The following is an 18246-nucleotide window of genomic DNA, read 5'->3' as shown; positions in this document are numbered from 1 at the left end:
TGTAACTAAATTTATATCTATTGACAGAATGAGGAGAGAGTCAGAAGGCTCAAATGCACGCAGGTAGTAGTGGACAATCCTGGTTTACCTTGGATTCTACTGATAGTTTTAGTTGTTTCATAGGGCTGTAAACCATGTGTGGAATTCCAGTTCTGGAAGCCTCTGCTCTGAAACCCTTTCTTTTAAAAGAACAAATAAGTTAGTAGTGTGTGCCAGGCAGGCACAGCCACATCACATACCTTAGATTCAGGGTGAAAAATGATAGTGTGTACTTTCCAAACAAGTTACCCAAAAGAAGCAACAAAACAGAAAGAGAAAAATATGTGACAGAGAAAATAAGAGTCTAATATCTAGCATAAAAGGGAAGAAGTTGGCCAAGTGTGGTGGCCAGTGCCTATAATCTCAGCACTTGGGAGGCTGAGGCAGGAGGATCACTTGAGGCCAAGAGTTCAAGACCAGCCTGGGCAACATAGCAAGACCCAATCTCTACCTAAAAAATTAAAAATTGGCTGGGCATGGTGGTGTGCACCTGTAGTCCCAGCCACTTGGGAGGCTGAGGTGGGAGGATTGCTTGAGCCTGTGAGGTCAAGACTGCAGTGAGCTATGATTGTGCCACTGCACTGTAGCCTGGGTGACAGAGCAAGATCCAGTCTCTATAAAAGAAAAAGAATAAATAAATAAATAAATAAATAAATAAATAAATAAATAGTGAAGAGACTAACACAGGTTCTTTTCTCTTTTAGAAAAAGGTATAGTGGTATGATGGGATGTGTGATTGAGGATGAGAGGCTTAGATGCAGGCTTGCTTTAGCCCACCGGATCATGCTGTGATTGTGGCAGGCTGTCCACCCTCTTCTATCTCTCCTTCCATCTATAATGTAGACTTTACCTTGTACTTGACACTGCTTGAGAGACATGGATAAATGAGACTTTAAAAGTATATTGTTCTGGGAAAATGTTAATATTCAATTAAAAATATGCTTATAGTTTTTGTCCTCTAAATTTCCTCTCTCACCTTCCTCTTATATAGAGTCAAAATAAATTAAAGAGGTTATCTTTTTTCTATATTTTCTTTGCCTGGCAAGATCTACATCTTTAACTGATATTTATGAAGTCCCCTAAGGAATTTAAAGACTTCATTGGATTTTGCAATGTTACATTCTTAGTGAAGTAAATTATTAGTAAGACAGATATACAAGTTAGCTTCCTTGATCTTTAACTTGACTTATAAAGAAACATGTTGATCCTTCTCCTTATTTTTTAAATCTTTTTTTATTTCTCTGTTTCTTTTTGTTGTTACTGTTTCCCCTGCTTCTTCTTTACAATTCAAATCAAATTCTTATTCACCTGAAGCACGAGTAATTTGGAAGCTTCTATGCTATTGGACCAGAGACAATACCTTTTTTTTTTTTTTTTGGTATTAAGGGTGTGCTTAACCATCTATTAGATAGATATGGGTAGTAGACAAAGAATATTCTAGAAGGTTTGATCCAGAACATCCTAAAAAAGTAGAATACTAATTGTTGAGACTGTCAGTTCATTCATATCTCATATTTCCTCTGTCAGAGAGAGTCAGCTAAGCAAGGTACATTGGCCCAAAAATATCTTGAAGCAATGGCTGTAATTGAACATATGCAGGAGAAGTTACTGTAAGTATGAGTCAACACAATGGTAAGAGGATGAAAATGGCTGGCCAGAAGGTTTGACTGAGAAATTCACACTTTTTGGCTTCCCTTTGGCTCTCCTGCTTTCTTTATCCACATTAGGGGGATGTGTATCTCCACATGTTCTGCTAGAGGCAGTAAACTACACTGCCCTGGTGGAAACATCCATTCTTAACTACAGTGGAAAGATAGAGGAAGTCAAACTATTTGTGTGTGTTGGAGGGGGTTGTTAGAGTGATCCAATTCAATGTTTGTTTCTAAGAGATAACTTAGGGAAATAGATGAAACTAGGAGAAACTATTGTGCTTGGGAAAGAATGTTACATAACTCAGAGTAGAAAGGGCGGTATAGTTAAGATGGCTGGGGATGCCAGGAGAAGAGCGTAGCCATGTAGACATATAACGTGCTGTAGTAGCTAAGAAGCACATCTCAAGCTGGTTTCTTTGATTGTAAAAATTTGGTTTTAGAGGTGCTAGAAAAGAAGTGACTCTGTTGAATTTAGTTTGTTGGATCACGTCAATTAAGAGAAGCCAAAATTAACTCTTGAAAGGGAGTTCCCTGGCCATTGATGGAGAATTCCAGATACCCCAAATCAGATTTTACTAAGAAGTGATAAATATATTCTTAAATAGCAGCATGATTTCTACTCTGACATTAGCATTCAGAGTCGCTCCTGGGCCCCCAGTTCTCAGTTAATCATTGATGCTGTTGCTTCCCTTATTTCTACCCTTCAGACACATTCATCTAATCTCACTGCCTTTTTAGAAAATGAGTTTCGAAATCAAAAATACTTTTTCAACCCTTTCTATTTTGTTGTGTTTCTTCTCTTCCATATCAGGGAGGTTGAAAATAGAGCCAGACAGGCAGAGGAGAAGTTTGAAGATGCATATGAGAAACTTCATCATACCCTTATAAAAAATAAAGATCTAGAGGAATTAGTCATGACATCAAGAAAGGAGTCTAAAGAAGAGAAAGAAAATCAAGATGAAAGAGAAGTAAAAGAAGAAGAAGAAAAACAAGAAGAAGAAGAAGTCAGGTCAGCAGAAAATTCCTCAAAATCTCCAAAGAAGGGTAAGGATTGCTTCGTATTTTGCTTTATTCAGGTTGTATTTATGAAAGAAAATTTGACTGGGCCACAAATATTGTAGAAGAACATTAATATATTTGGTGCTAATCTACTAGTTTATACTTCTCATAGGAATGTGCATATTTTAATCACATAACCATCTTATTCGGACAACTCACAAAAAGGAAAACCAAATGAATAACAATTGTGAATGAATAAAGTAGCTCAGATACAATTTTTATTTACAAAACTGGCAAAGGTTTTTTTTTTTTCTTTTTTTTATTATACTTTAAGTTCTGGGAAACATGTGTACAACGTGCAGGTTTGGTACATAGGTATACATGTGCCATGTTGGTGTGCTGCACCCATCAACTCATCATTTACATCAGGTATTTCTCCTAATGCTATCCCTCCCTCAGCCCCCGACCCCCTGACAGGCCCCAGTGTGTGATGTTCCCCTCCCTGTGTCCATGTGTTCTCATTGTTCAACTCCCACTTATGAGTGAGAACATGCGGTGTTTGGTTTTCTGTCCTTGTGATAGTTTGCTGATAATGATGGTTTCCAGCTTCATCCATGTCCCTACAAAGGACATGAACTCATCCTTTTTTATGGCTGCATAGTATTCCATGGTGTATATGTGCCACATTTTCTTTATCCAGTCTATCATTGATGGACATTTGAGTTGGTTCCAAGTTTTTGCTATTGTGAATAGTGCTGCAATAAACATACGTGTACATGTGTCTTTATAGTAGCATGATTTATAATCCTTTGGGTATATACCCAGTAATGGGATTGCTGGGTCAAATGGTAATTCTAGTTCTAGATCCTTGAGGAATCGCCACACTGTCTTCCACAATGGTTGAACTAATTTACACTCCCACCAACAGTGTAAAAGCGTTCCTATTTCTCCACATCCTCTCTAGCATCTGTTGTTTCCTGACTTTTTAATGATCGCCATTCTAACTGGTGTGAGATGGCCTCTCATTGTGGTTTTGATTTGCATTCTTTGATGACCATTGATAATGAGCATTTTTCATGTGTCTGTTGGCTGCATAAATGTCTTCTTTTGAGAAGTGTCTGTTCATATCCTTTGCCCACTTTTTGATGGTGTTGTTTGCTTTTTTCTTGTAAATTTGTTGAAGTTCTTTGTAGATTCTGGATATTAGCCCTTTGTCAGATGGATAGATTGCAAAAATTTTCTCCCAATCTGCAGGTTGTCTGTTTAGTCTGCTGATAGTTTCTTTTGCTGTGCAGAAGCTCTTTAGTTTAATTAGATCCCATTTGTCTATTTTGGCTTTTGTTGCTATTGCTTTTGGTGTTTTAGTCATGAAGTCTTTGCCCATGCCTATGTCCTGAGTGGTATTGCCTAGGTTTTATTCTAGGGTTTTTATGGTTTTAGGTCTTACATTTAAGTCTTTAATCCATCTTGAGTTAATTTTTGTATAAGGTGTAAGGAAGAGATCCAGTTTCAGCTTTCTGCATATGGCTGGCTAGTTTTCCCAACACCATTTATTAAATAGGGAATCCTTTCTCCATTGCTTGTTTTTGTCAGGTTTGTCAAAGATCAGATGGTTGTAAATGTGTGGTGTTATTTCAGAGGCCTCTGTTCTGTTCTGTTGGTCTATATATCTGTTTTGGTACCAGTACCATGCTGTTTTGGTTACTGTAGCCTTGTAGTATAGTTTGAAGTCAGGTAGCGTGATGCCTCCAGCTTTGTTCTTTTCGCTTAGGCTTGTCTTGGCTCTGTGCGCTCTTTTTTGGTTCCATATGAAATTTAAAATAGATTTTTCCAATTCTGTGAAGAAAGTGAGTGGCAACTTGGTGGGGATAGCATTGAATCTACAAATTACCTTGGGTAGTGTGGCCATTTTCATGATATTGATTCTTCCTATCCATGAGCATGGAATGTTCTTCCATTTGTTTGTGTCCTCTTTTATTTCATTGAGCAGTGGTTTGTAGTTCTCCTTGAGGAGGTTCTTCACATCCCTTGTAAGTTGTTTTCCTAGGTATTTTATTCTCTTTGTAGCAATTATAAATGGGAGTTCATTCATGATTTGGCTGTTTGTCTGTTATTGGTGTATAGCATGGAATGCTTGTGATTTTTACACATTGATTTTGATCCTGAGACTTCGCTGAAGTTGCTTATCAGCTTAAGGAGATTTTGGGCTGAGATGATGAGGTTTTCTAAATATACAATCATGTCATCTGCAAACAGAGACAATTTGACTTCCTCTTTTCCAATGAATACCCTTTATTTCTTTCTCTTGCCTGATTGCCCTGGCCAGAACTTCCAACACTATGTCGAATAGGAGTGGTGAGAAAGGGCATCCTTGTCTTGTGCTGGGAATGCTTCCAGTTTTTGCCCATCCAGTATGATATTGGCTGTGGGTTTGTCATAAATAGCTCTTATTATCTTGAGATACGTTCCATCATCACCTAGTTATTGAGAGTTTTTAGCATGAAGGGCTGTTGTTGAAGGCCTTTTCTGCATCTATTGAGATAATCATGTGGTTTTTGTCATTGGTTCTGTTTATTTGATGGATTACGTTTATTGATTTGCATATGCTGAACCAGCCTTGCATCCCAGGGATGAAGCTGACTTGATCGTGGTAGATAAGCTTTCTGATGTGCTGCTGGATTTGGTTTGCCAGTATTTTATTGAGGATTTTTTCATCAATGTTCATCAGGGATATTGGTCAAAAATTCTCTTTTTTTGTTGTGTCTCTGCCAGATTTTGGTATCAGGATGATGCTGGCCTCATAAAATAAGTTAGGCAGGATTCCCTTTTTTTTATTATTCGGAATAGTTTCAGAAGGAATGGTACCTGCTCCTCTTTGTACCTCTGGTAGAATTTGGCTGTGAATCCATCTGGTCCTGGACTTTTTTTGGTTGGTAGGCTATTAATTATTGGCCCAATTTCACCACCTGTTATTGGTCTATTCAGAGATTTGACGTCTTCCTGGTTTAGTCTTGGGAGGGTGTATGTGTCCAGGAATTTATCCATTTCTTCCAGATTTTCTAGTTTATTTGCATAGAGATGTTTATAGTATTCTCTGATGGTAGTTTGTATTTCTGTGGGATCAGCGGTGATATCCCCTTTATCATTTTTTATTGCATCTATTTGAATCTTCTCTCTTTTCTTCTTTATTAGTCTTGCTAGCAGTCTATCTATTTTGTTAATGTTTCATGAAACCAGCTCCTGGATTCATTGATTTTTTGAAGGGTTTTTTGTGTCTCTATCTCCTTCAGTTCTGCTCTGATCTTAGTTATTTCTGTCTTCTGCTAGCTTTTGAATTTGTTTGCTCTTGCTTCTCTAGTTCTTTTAATTGTGATGTTAGGGTGTCAATGTTAGATCTTTCCTGCTTTCTCTTGTGAGCATTTAGTGATATAAATTTCCCTCTACACACTGCTTTAAATGTGTCCCAGAGATTCTGGTATGTTGTGTCTTCATTCTCATTGGCTTCAAAGAATATCTTTATTTCTGCCCTCATTTTGTTGTTTACCCAGTAGTCATTCAGGAGCAGGTTGTTCAGTTTCCATGTTGTTGTGCAGTTTTGAGTGGGTTTCTTAATCCTGAGTTCTAATTTGATTGCACTGTGGTCTGAGAGACAGTTTGTTGTGATTTCTGCTCTTTTATATTTGCTGAGGAGTGTTTTACTTCCAATTATGTGGTCAATTTTAGAATAAGTGTGATGTGGTGCTGAGAAGAATGTATATTCTATTGATTTGGGATGGAGAATTCTGTAGGTGTCTATTAGGTCTACTTGGTCCAGAGCTGAGTTCAAGTCCTGGATATCCTTGTTAATTTACTGTCTCATTGATCTGTCTCATATTAACAGTGGGGTGTTAAAGTCTCCCACTATTATTGTGTGGGAGTCTAAGTCTCTTTGTAGGTGTCTAAAAACTTGCTTTCTGAATCTGGGTGCTCCTGTATTGGGTGCATATATATTTAGGAGAGTTAGCTCTTGTTGTTGCATTGATCCCTTTACCATTATGTAATGGCCTTCTTTGTCTCTTTTAATCTTTGTTGGTTTAAAGTCAGTTTTATCAGATACTGGGATTTCAACCCCTTTTTTTGTTTTCCATTTGCTTGGTAGATCTTCCTTCATCCCTTTATTTTGAGCCTATGTGTGTCTTTGCACAGGAGATGGGTCTCCTGAATACAGCACACCGATGGGTCTTGACTCTTTATCCAATTTGCCAGTCTGTATCTTTTAATTGGGGCATTTAGCCCATTTACATTTAAGGTGAATATTGTTATATGTGAATTTGAGCCTGTCATTATGATGCTAGCTGGTTATTTTGCCCATTAGTTGATGCAGTTTCTTCATAGTGTCGATGGTCTTTCCAATTTGGCATGTTTTTGCAGTGACTGGTACCGATTGTTTCTTTCCATGTTTAGTGCTTCCTTCAGGAGCTCTTGTAAGGCAGACCTGGTGGAAACAAAATCTCTCAGCATTTGCTTGTCTGTAAAGGATTTTATTTCTCCTTCACTTATGAAGCTTAGTTTGGCTGGATATGAAATTCTGGGTTGAAAATTCTTTTCTTTAAGAATGTTGAATATTGGCCTCCACTCTCTTCTGGCTTGTAGGGTTTCTGCTGAGAGATCTGCTGTTAGTCTGATGCGCTTCCCTTTGTGGGTAACCCAACCTTTCTCTCTGGCTGCCCTTAATATTTTTTCCTTCATTTCAATCTTGGTGAATCTGAAAATATGTGTCTTGGGGTTGCTCTTCTCAAGGAATATCTTTGTGGTGTTCTCTGTATTTCCTGAATTTGAATATTGGCCTGCCTTGCTAGGATGGGGAAATTCTCCTGGATAATATCCTGAAGAGTGTTTTCTAACTTGATTCCATTCTCCCCGTCACTTTCGGGTACGCCAATCAAACGTAGATTCGGTCTTTTCACATAGTCCCATATTTCTTGGAGGCTTTGTTCATTTCTTTTCACTCTTTTTTCTCTGATCTTTTCTTCTCTCTTTATTTTATTAATTTGATCTTCAATCACTGATAATCCTTTCTTCTGCTTGATCTAATTGGCTATTGAAGATTGTGTATGCGTCACGAAGTTCTCATGCTGTGTTTTTCAGTTCCGTCAGGTCATTTATGTTCTTCTCTACCCTGGTTGTTCTAGTTAGCCATTTCGTCTAATCTTTTTTCAATCATTTTCGTCTAATCTTTTTTAGCTTCCTTGAGATGGGTTAGAACATGCTCCTTTAGCTCGGAGATGTTTGTTATTACCCACCTTCTGAAGCCTACTTCTGTTAACTCATCAAACTCATTCTCCATCCAGTTTTGTTCCCTTGCTGGTGAGGAGTTGTGATCCTTTGGAGGATAAGAGGTGTTCTGGTTTTTGGAATTTTCAGCCTTTCTGTGCTGGTTTCTCCCCATCTTTGTGGTTTTATCTACATTTTGTCTTTGATGTTGGTGACCTATGGATGGGGTTTTGGTGTCGATGTCCTTTTTTTTGATGTTGATGCTATTCCTTTCTGTTTGTTAGTTTTCCTTCTAACAGGTCCTTCAGCTGCAAGTCTGTTGGAGTTTGCTGGGGGTCCACTCCAGACCCTGTTTGCCTGGGTATCATCAGCGGATGCTGCAGAGCGGCAAATATTGCTGCCCAATCCTTCCTCTGGAAGCTTTGTCCCAGAGGGGCACCTGCCAGATGCCAGCCAGTGCTCTCCTGTATGAGGTGTCTGTCGGCCCCAACTGGGAGGTATCTCCCAGTCAGGCTACACGGGGGTCAGGGGCCCACTTGAGGAGGCAGTCTGTCTGTTATCAGAGCTTGATCGCCATGCTGGGAGAACCACTGCTCTCTTCAGAGCTGTCAGGCAGGGACATTTAAGTCTGCTGAAGCTGTGCCCACCGCTGCCCTTCCCTCAGGTGCTCTGTCCCAGGGAGATGAGGCTTTTTTCTATAAGTCCCTGACTTGGGCTGCTGCCTTTTGTTTAGATATGCCCTGCCCACAGAGGTGGAATCTAGAGAGGCAGTTGGCCTCACTGCTGCGGTAGGCTCCACCTGGTTTGAGCTTCTCAATGGGTTTGTTTACACTGTGAGCATAAAACCACCTGCTCAAGCCTCAGCAATAGCGAATGCTCTTCCCCCGACCAAGCTCCAGCATCCCAGGTCTATCTCAGACTGCTGCCCTAGCAGCAAGAATTTCAAGCCAGTGGATCTTAGCTTGCTGGGCTCTGTGGGTGGGGGACCCGCTGAGCCAGGCACCAGAGGGAATCTCCTGGTCTGTGGGTTGCGAAGACCATGGGAAAAGCATAGTATTTTGGCAAGAGTGTACCGTCGCACCTGGTACAGTCTCTCATGGCTTCCCTTGGCTAGGAAAGGGAAATACCCTGACTCCTTGTACTTCCTGGATGAGGCGACGCCCTGCCCTGCTTTGGCTCTCCCTCCATGGCCTGCACACACTGTCCAGCCAGGCCTAATGAGATGAAGCAGGTACCTCAGTTGGAAATGCAGAAATCACCCGTCTTCTGCATTGATCTTACTGGGAGCTGCAGACTGGAGCTGTTCCTATTTGGCCATCTTGCCGGAAAATCCGTTTTTTTTTTTTTTTTTTTTTTTAATAAAAGAACACAATGCTGATTAGAAGTGGCAGCATATAATAGTTATACAGGTAATACTTGTGAGTAGACAAACACATACAACCATTTTAGAAAATAATTTGATAGTATGTATGGCTATCCCTTTAAAACATGCATATATTTATAATATATGCATGTTAATATATGCATAATATATGCATGATAATATGCATAATAATATTGCGTGATAATATGCATGATAATATATGCATGATAATATATGCATAATAATTTCAGACGTGAGAATCTTAATAATCCTAAATACACAAAATTAATATACAAAGATGCTCAGTGTATCATTGTGTATAATAGAAAAAATAGAAACAACCTACATGTTCAATCATGAAAGATTAAATAAATCATGCTGTATTAATATACATAAATATTACACAACTATTAAAATGGTGTTTAAAGGAGTTTTTAGTGACATGGGAAATTTTATGTTAACTATCAAATGCAAGAAACAGGGTATGACATCATTTTTTAAAGGCAGAAAAAAGACCAGAAAGAAATATGCCCAAATATTGACAGACATTGTCTCTGGGTAATAGAGGTTTGTAGGAAGTGTTATCTTTATTTTTTGGTACGTGTTTGACTTCATATGATTTTTACAGATACTTTATGTTATAGGGAGAGGAATTTAATTGTTCATTTTCTTATTTCTAATTAGTGCTGCAATATGCCCACAAGCAGTTCTCAATATTTCTAATATTAGAGGCTATTTTTTTATTTTTGCTTTCATCTCCAACCTGTGATCTGTTCCCAGGACAGTTCCTGGTGCAAAGGATAGTACTGGAAAGACATCTACTTTCCGTTTTTCTCTGTCAGTCCTATCTCCACCTGCCCCTCAGCAAAAGCAGTGAAGTTAGCCAACTGCTCGCAGCCCCTGGCCCTAGGTACAGGGACATTAACCCTATAGAGTGTGAATTCATTTTTTCTACTCCTTTCAACTCTGAACTGGCGAAAATGTCATTTATTACAAGTCTGACAATCAGTCCTTAGTTTTAGGTTTGAATGTATGTGAGAGAGTTTTCATGAATTTTTAAAATTTCATCTTCTTATATTCTGAATGTACTTTTATCCTGATAATTTGAAAACTGGACCTTTTCTAGATTTAGGAAGATAAATAAGCAAACCATCCAAAAAGCCTACTTGTTAAACTAGAGAGGTTACCTCAATATGGAATGTGGGACTTTAGTTTTGTCCATTCCCACGAAAGTCTTGAGGATTCGGTTAAATCCAGAACTGAGAAGTTTTAATTATTTTTTTTTTTTTTTTTTTTTTTATTTTTTATTTTTTATTTTTTATTATACTTTAAGTTTTAGGGTACATGTGCACATTGTGCAGGTTAGTTACATATGTATACATGTGCCATGCTGGTGCGCTGCACCCACTAACTCGTCATCTAGCATTAGGTATATCTCCCAATGCTATCCCTCCCCCCTCCCCCCTCCCCACCACAGTCCCCAGAGTATGATATTCCCCTTCCTGTGTCCATGTGATCTCATTGTTCAATTCCCACCTATGAGTGAGAATATGCAGTGTTTGGTTTTTTGTTCTTGCGATAGTTTACTGAGAATGATGGTTTCCAATTTCATCCATGTCCCTACAAAGGATATGAACTCATCATTTTTTATGGCTGCATAGTATTCCATGGTGTATATGTGCCACATTTTCTTAATCCAGTCTATCATTTTTGGACATTTGGGTTGGTTCCAAGTCTTTGCTATTGTGAATAATGCCGCAATAAACATACGTGTGCATGTGTCTTTATAGCAGCATGATTTATAGTCATTTGGGTATATACCCAGTAATGGGATGGCTGGGTCAAATGGTATTTCTAGTTCTAGATCCCTGAGGAATCGCCACACTGACTTCCACAATGGTTGAACTAGTTTACAGTCCCACCAACAGTGTAAAAGTGTTCCTATTTCTCCACATCCTCTCCAGCACCTGTTGTTTCCTGACTTTTTAATGATTGCCATTCTAACTGGGGTGAGATGATATCTCATAGTGGTTTTGATTTGCATTTCTCTGATGGCCAGTGATGATGAGCATTTTTTCATGTGTTTTTTGGCTGCATAAATGTCTTCTTTTGAGAAGTGCCTGTTCATGTCCTTCACCCACTTTTTGATGGGGTTGTTTGTTTTTTTCTTGTAAATTTGTTTGAGTTCACTGTAGATTCTGGATATTAGCCCTTTGTCAGATGAGTAGGTTGCGAAAATTTTCTCCCATGTTGTAGGTTGCCTATTCACTCTGATGGTAGTTTCTTTTGCTGTGCAGAAGCTCTTTAGTTTAATTAGATCCCATTTGTCAATTTTGTCTTTTGTTGCCATTGCTTTTGGTGTTTTGGACATGAAGTCCTTGCCCACGCCTATGTCCTGAATGGTAATGCCTAGGTTTTCTTCTAGGGTTTTTATGGTTTTAGGTCTAACGTTTAAATCTTTAATCCATCTTGAATTGATTTTTGTATAAGGTGTAAGGAAGGGATGACTTTCTTCACAGAATTGGAAAAAACTACTTCAAAGTTCATATGGAACCAAAAGAGAGCCCGCATCGCCAAGTCAATCCTAAGCCAAAAGAACAAAGCTGGAGGCATCACACTACCTGACTTCAAACTATACTACAAGGCTACAGTAACCAAAACAGCATGGTACTGGTACCAAAACAGAAATATAGATCAATGGAACAGAACAGAGCCCTCAGAAATAACGCCGCTTACCTACAACTATCTGATCTTTGACAAACCTGAGAAAAACAAGCAATGGGGAAAGGATTCCCTATTTAATAAATGGTGCTGGGAAAACTGGCTAGTTTTAATTATTTAAGGTAGAGAATAGCTACATAAAGTTAGTCCCCAGCCTGCAAACAGTAATTTACACAGACACCCAGCCACCCTTCCCCCTCCTTCCAAAAACCACCAGCAAAATCATTGCCAGGGGGCTCTGAAGTGGAAGATGAGATGCCTTGCAAAGCTGAGGAGAGTTGCCTCCTACTCACGGCAGTCCCTGTGCCCTGCAAGGGACCTAAACAGAGTCTCCAGAAAATCCATAGGTTAAATCCATCCTTAGAGTTAGCAGGTAGCCCCTTGAAAAAAATGCAGATACCTCTGGAGCAATCTGGCACTGCTATATTTATATATATTAGTGCAATAAAATCACTTTTTTCCTGAGAGTTGTGCAGTGAAGGAATAGAAAATTATATTGTGGTAACGGCAGGAGCCTTGTGAATGCTGAGTAAAGAGAAGACCTGGACAGAGTAGGGGATGTATTTATTTTTATTTTTATGTCAGTATTTTTAATAATTAGCAAATCACTGTGCTCTGAGCTGTGACTGAAAAAGGAATCAAGAGGGAAGTTTGCAAAGATGAATATGGCTTAGTCCTGGATCTCAGTGGGGTCTACAGTTGGGTGTGGAGAAGTTACACTAACAGTAATATAAAGTGCAAATAGTAATACAAAGGCAACCACATGTAAGATGGAGATGGCAGCAGCCAGTCTGAAGGAATCAAATTGGGAAGCAGCGTCACGGGGCTGTTTTTCACGTGCATGTTGCGGGGAGCAGGCTTGATGGCCAGAGGCCATCAAGGTCTGTGCACAGGAGCCTGGAAAGAAAGGGTTGGGGAGACAACAGAAGGGCTCAGGAATGGTTAAGGGAAGATTCTGAAGACTGTTTCCATTTGAATTTTTTTTCACCAAGCTTCGGTTGTGTACAAGAGGGAAGGAGGAGATGTTCTTCTTTCTCTTCTTCACTCCTTGACCACATTCTGTCCTGCCCCAGGACCCAGAACTCAAACAGTTAAATGACCACACTTGAACTTGGGAAATGCATTCTGAATGCCAATAACCAATTTAGAGTCAAATTTGTGGCACATAGCTTATTTGTAGCTTGAGGGTTACCCAGGCAGAAAAAATGTAAAACTGCTTTGTAAAATTAAAAACCCTTAGTAAATATAAGATATTATTACTACAATATTCTAGCTGTTTTTGTCTTTTTAGAGGTACCATGCAAGGACGGTGCTCTCAACATTAAATCTGGAATCCAGACTAAATCCAATGACAAAACAAAACCCAAGTAGTGTCCACAGAGCTCTGGGGTTCACAATGGCTCTATCCACTGAACACACCCCAGATATCACTGCGTTATAGAGCTGATGTGGCTCAGTTGGAGGGACTCCCTTTGTAACAGCCACTAGAAAAGCCATAACCTACAACCCAAGAGCATTTTCTCTTTAAGTCACAGCTATGGCTGTAGGGAGTCAGGTGCATTAGCTCACTTCCCGCATTAAAAATAGCTTGTGCAAGTTTGCTAGCCTCTTCAACTGATTTCGTAACAGAGGTCTGTGAAATGTCAGTTTCTCTCAAGAAAATAATGCTTTTTGAAAACTTTGAACTCTGCAGACAAGACTGGCAAATAAAAAAACATTAGTTTTTGAATTTAAAAGAGAAGATCTAGGCTGGGCACGGTGGTTCACGCCTGTAATCCCAGCACTTTGGGAGGCCAAGGTGGGAGGATCACTTGAGGTGAAGAATTCGAGACCAGACTCGCCAACGTGGCAAAACCCCGTCTCTACTAAAACACAAAAATTAGCCAGGCATGGTGGTGCACACTTGTAGTCCCACCTTACTCAGGAGGCTGAGGCATGAGAATCGTTTGAACCCAGGAGGTGGAGGTTGCAGTGAGCTGAGATCGCGCCACTGCACTCCAACCTGGGCAACAGAGCAAGACTCCATCTCAAAAAAAAAAAAAAATAAATAAAGAGAAGAGAGAAAATCTTGACAATGCTGTTAGGTTTCTGCAGCATTTTCAGATTTCTTATGATTTCTGACATTTTTATAATTTATCTGATCTTTGCAATAACCCTGCAAAGTAGGTGGAGGAGATATTCTCAGAAGATAAAACTGAGGCCCAGTGATTATAAGACACGGTCACAGAGCTGATTGGTGTCAGAGCCCCCAGCTCACTGGACTCATGTCCAGACTGTTTCACAATAGTGAAGGGCCACCAGGCCATTGTTCAGATGGTTTCCTTCATAGGGGCCTGTGTTGCTGAAGATTCACCCAGAATCTCTATTTCTTGCTTTTACTGTCTCATTTGTCTGCTCTGTTCATGACCCTGAATCCATCTAGGCACAAGAGATGGACTAACCCGCAAAAATCAGTTGCAAGTGACAACTGGATGTTCTGGGCAGTCACTCAGCAAGGGCTCCCTGCTGCCTCACTGCTCCTGGCTCACTTGCCTTTGCTCTTATCTCTGAACACCTGTGGCAAGATTTCTACACCTGCATTGACTCCACATATTTGGTGTTTCTTTGGGTTTATCTCCTAGAATTTTAGACCTTTACCTGTTCTTCTAGCCTCAGAAATCCCAACTCTAGAGTCCCCATCTTTATTTAAGCCAACCCTGGCCAGGCCTGTCATTGGCCATCATTAAACTGTGTGAGGGATGGGTTTCAACATTCCTTAGTATATACCTAAGACTACTAGATGGAGTCTGGTCAGTTCCACTCTTTACCTCTGGGAAAAGAAAACATGAAATTATTCAGAAACTTAGCAGTGCTCCTGGCCCAAATGACAGACGAGCTGAAGCTGTTGGCTCATAATTACAGCTGCTGCCTGATGGAACAGAGCCAGCCTTATCTTTGCTCCTTCCCAGAGAAATTCCTGGATAGCTCTAGAAAATTTGGGGACTTTTTGTGGGGTTGCAGAATAATTTTTATTGATTTTCCACTTTGCAGGCATGAGTTGTCATTTCCATACAAATCAGTAGGCCCCATCCCTGAACATGAGCCTTGTCCCTTAGAATGTGCCAAATACCATGTCAGCTCCATTGTGTAGAAGGCTTAGTCTCTAAATTCCAGAGTTATATCTGCTGCCACTACAATTAGAATGAGGTGATTGGCATCATGGACCCACATTAGCTGAGGTGGTTTTGTTACAAGCACCTACTCTTGCAAGCCCATGAAAAAAGATAATGTATTGAAAGGATGCTGGGGGGTTCAAAGATTTGAAGGAAAGTTTTGAAGAACTAGGCTGGGAACAGACAGGAACCAGCTAGCTTTAGATCAGGCACAATAGTTCCTCACCCTCTGTTCCAGTGCTACCACCAAACAAACACCAATCATTTATTTCATCCTTACATTATTCTGCCAAAGTCTCAAAGTCCCAAGAGAGAAAAAAGCTACCCTGTGGTCACAAACCTCCCCATGGATGAACCAGGGATGTTGAGAAGACTTCACAGGTCTCTCTGGCTTCCTTAAAGTGAAGGAAGGATGCCTTGCGGTGCTGTTCCACTAAGATGGGACACACTATGGGGAAAGGAAATCAGGGTGGGGTTAGGAAGACAATAATGAGTGTTAGGTGGTTAAAAAAAAAAAAAAGTATGCCCCAGGGAGGGCACCTGCACTGCTGCTCTCTGCAAGTTAGCCTGGCCAGTTCCACTCTCCCAAGTAACTGCTTTGTGGGAAGGTTTAAATAGTCCTTGAGACCCTGCCACACCTTCTCAGGGTATCCCTGAAGTGGTCTCCCAAGCAGAGTGGAGGGAGGAACTTCTGCTGCTCATCACTGGCAGTCAGGCTGCCGAGTGAGGCTGTTGTGCTTGCATATGGGAGACTAGCCATTCTGTGCTTAGATGTCCAGACCGAGCCATGCTGTCCATTTTTCTAGAAAGCTGCTCTGGCCCTTCAGAGAGAGGAAACTGGTTAGCCTCATCATACTCCTCTGTGTCCCAGCCCCCAATCTCAGTGGCGACAGGTTCCATGTCCTGTAGTGCCGAGTTGGTACTGTTTTGGGAGTGCATACCATGGTGTACTTAAGGATCTTAGAAAGCTTAGTGGACAGTCCCCCTCAACCACCAGGCCTGGCTCTTCACCACATACCTACAGCAACTCAGTGTGCGTGGGCTCCAGGAGATTCTCCCCTGAGAGATCTGGTCCCACTCACACAATTGGTCTCACTGACTTGACTATGGTCAGGTCTCTTATGTGCTACCTTGTAGCATTCAGTGACTGCACTTTCCTCTTGTCCTTGGCCTTTCCTAGCTGGAGGTCAATGACCCAGATACTACTTGGGAAACATATCTTGCATTTCACTTTTAAAGCCTGCTGGAAATTCTGCTTGCAGGCCCCAAAGCTCTAGATCACTGTCTGGGTATTCCTGGAATCAAATAAGTATCCATCTACCAGCAAGTATTTCCCCACAGGAAGCAGAGGAGTTTCTCTAAAATTAGGAATAAAACTGCTGTAGCCCTGCTGCGTAGGCCCTGCATACCTGCAAAACTGCAGTGCTTGCTAGGTGAGCCTGAGGCTGAGGCATTCTGTAGCTATATTGATATGAAGCTGTGTCTAGGGTTCATCAGGATTTCCACCACTGCCTCAGAAAAATGGAGAGCTTATTCTAGCCAGGTCTGCCACAGCCTCAAGGCAATCTCCCATTCAGGATTGCTAAGCAAGCCTACTAATCCCTCTGACCTCAAAGATGAACTGTGCAGAGTGCAGGTTTTTGAGAAGTGCAGCTTGTCTAAAATGGTGCAACAAAGAACGTGTAAGGCAGCCTTCCAGAAGTTCCCTAAGCAGTCCCATTATACAGCAATGTGCCATTCTGCCAGGACAATGCTTCTATTCTTAAATGTCCAATGAAAGGGCACCTGCAAGACTGCAGTGGCTTCTATCGGTTTGGAGGGCATCCTCTGGTATTTCCAAGGTTTGGGTCCCACGAGCACCTGACCTGGCAGAGTTATACTTTAGGCTACCTCTAGGCCAGCTTGAGAAACACTTTTGAAAGTCTGAAGATTAAGAGTTTCCATGATCTGTCTTGCCAAGGCAAACTGATTTTTAGAAGGCAAAATGTCCCCATCCCTACCCCCTACCCAGAAGTCTGACAGATCCTGGAGTTCACAAGGTACTACTGGTAATTCATCTCTCATTTCCCACTCTGGCCATCCAAACAGTCAAACCCAGGTAAGAAAGAAAGAAAGGGGGATTGTCTGAGTTTGGGCTGTAACTATTGCCCACCAAGAGGAAAAACTTTTCTGTCCTGTTTTTGCTCTACTATGATCCCGAACAGCTGTGCACTTTGAAACAAATGCTTGTTATATCATGGTGGGAATCAAAAACAGGAGACCATATGTGCAAGTTCTAAAGCTGGTTCTGTCCTAGAACAACCACCCTGGGAGCAGGCACTACTGGCCATCGGGGCTGCCTTTCACACATGGAGGCAACATGTGGAGGGGCCAGCAGGCTCTTATTTGGATGCAGCCTCATGGCTGTCATTTATTGCTACTGAGGTAAAACCAGAATAATAGTAATCACCATTATTTATTAAGAATTTACCTTGTGCAAGCATTGTGCTAAGCATATCATATGCATTATCTTATTTAATCACAACTCTGTGAGGTGGATCCTACTTTTATCCCCATTTATACACAGGATTAGTAATATGTCCAAGGTTAAACAGTTAGTAAATGGTAGAGCCTGAATCAAATCTAATATGTCTGAGAGCAGACCCCAAGCTCCCAGCTATAGTGCTGTAATATCTTTCCAAGCCCAGAAGAAGCCGTTGGAAGTGTGTTGACCTCTCTTTTAAAGGATTTGGCTTCCATATCCTTTACTTAATGCTCAGCTCAGCTACTGTGCAAAAGCCAGAATTATTGGAACCTCATAATTCCAATAGACTCTGCCAAAGAACATTGTAGTGGCCAGGAACAGTCCATCAAGGAGATGCATACTTACTCAGAGCCATCCAGACATGGTCCCCAAGGATGTGGACTGCAGGCGTATTGGCAGAATGACCTGCTGAGCCTTCTAGATAGGAGAGTCCAAACTGCAGAGCCCCCATTGCACCATAACACTACTGGTGAGCCATGGTGGCCCTTGAATTTCTAAGGAAGGCCTTCAAAGCCTCCACATTTCTGATGATTTTGAGCCCAA

General features: G+C 40.9%; 1 protein-coding gene across 5 annotated transcripts in view; it reads left to right on the top strand.

Annotated features, from left to right (window-relative positions):
- Positions 1-18246, top strand: part of AXDND1 (axonemal dynein light chain domain containing 1) — a 193985-nt gene that overhangs the window by 169890 nt on the left and 5849 nt on the right. For all 5 annotated transcript variants that reach the window (XM_054656308.2, XM_001157492.6, XM_054656307.2 and 2 more), the window contains 2 exons: positions 1567-1649; positions 2503-2735. In XM_054656308.2, coding sequence (XP_054512283.1) covers positions 1567-1649; positions 2503-2735 — 316 coding nt within the window. The remainder of the gene's footprint in view (positions 1-1566; positions 1650-2502; positions 2736-18246) is intronic.

The sequence above is a fragment of the Pan troglodytes genome, chromosome 1 (genome assembly GCF_028858775.2).
Source record: "Pan troglodytes isolate AG18354 chromosome 1, NHGRI_mPanTro3-v2.0_pri, whole genome shotgun sequence".
Taxonomy (NCBI): Eukaryota; Metazoa; Chordata; class Mammalia; order Primates; family Hominidae; genus Pan; species Pan troglodytes.
Note: the sequence above shows the minus strand (reverse complement) of the source record. Positions and strands in the feature narration are given on the sequence as shown.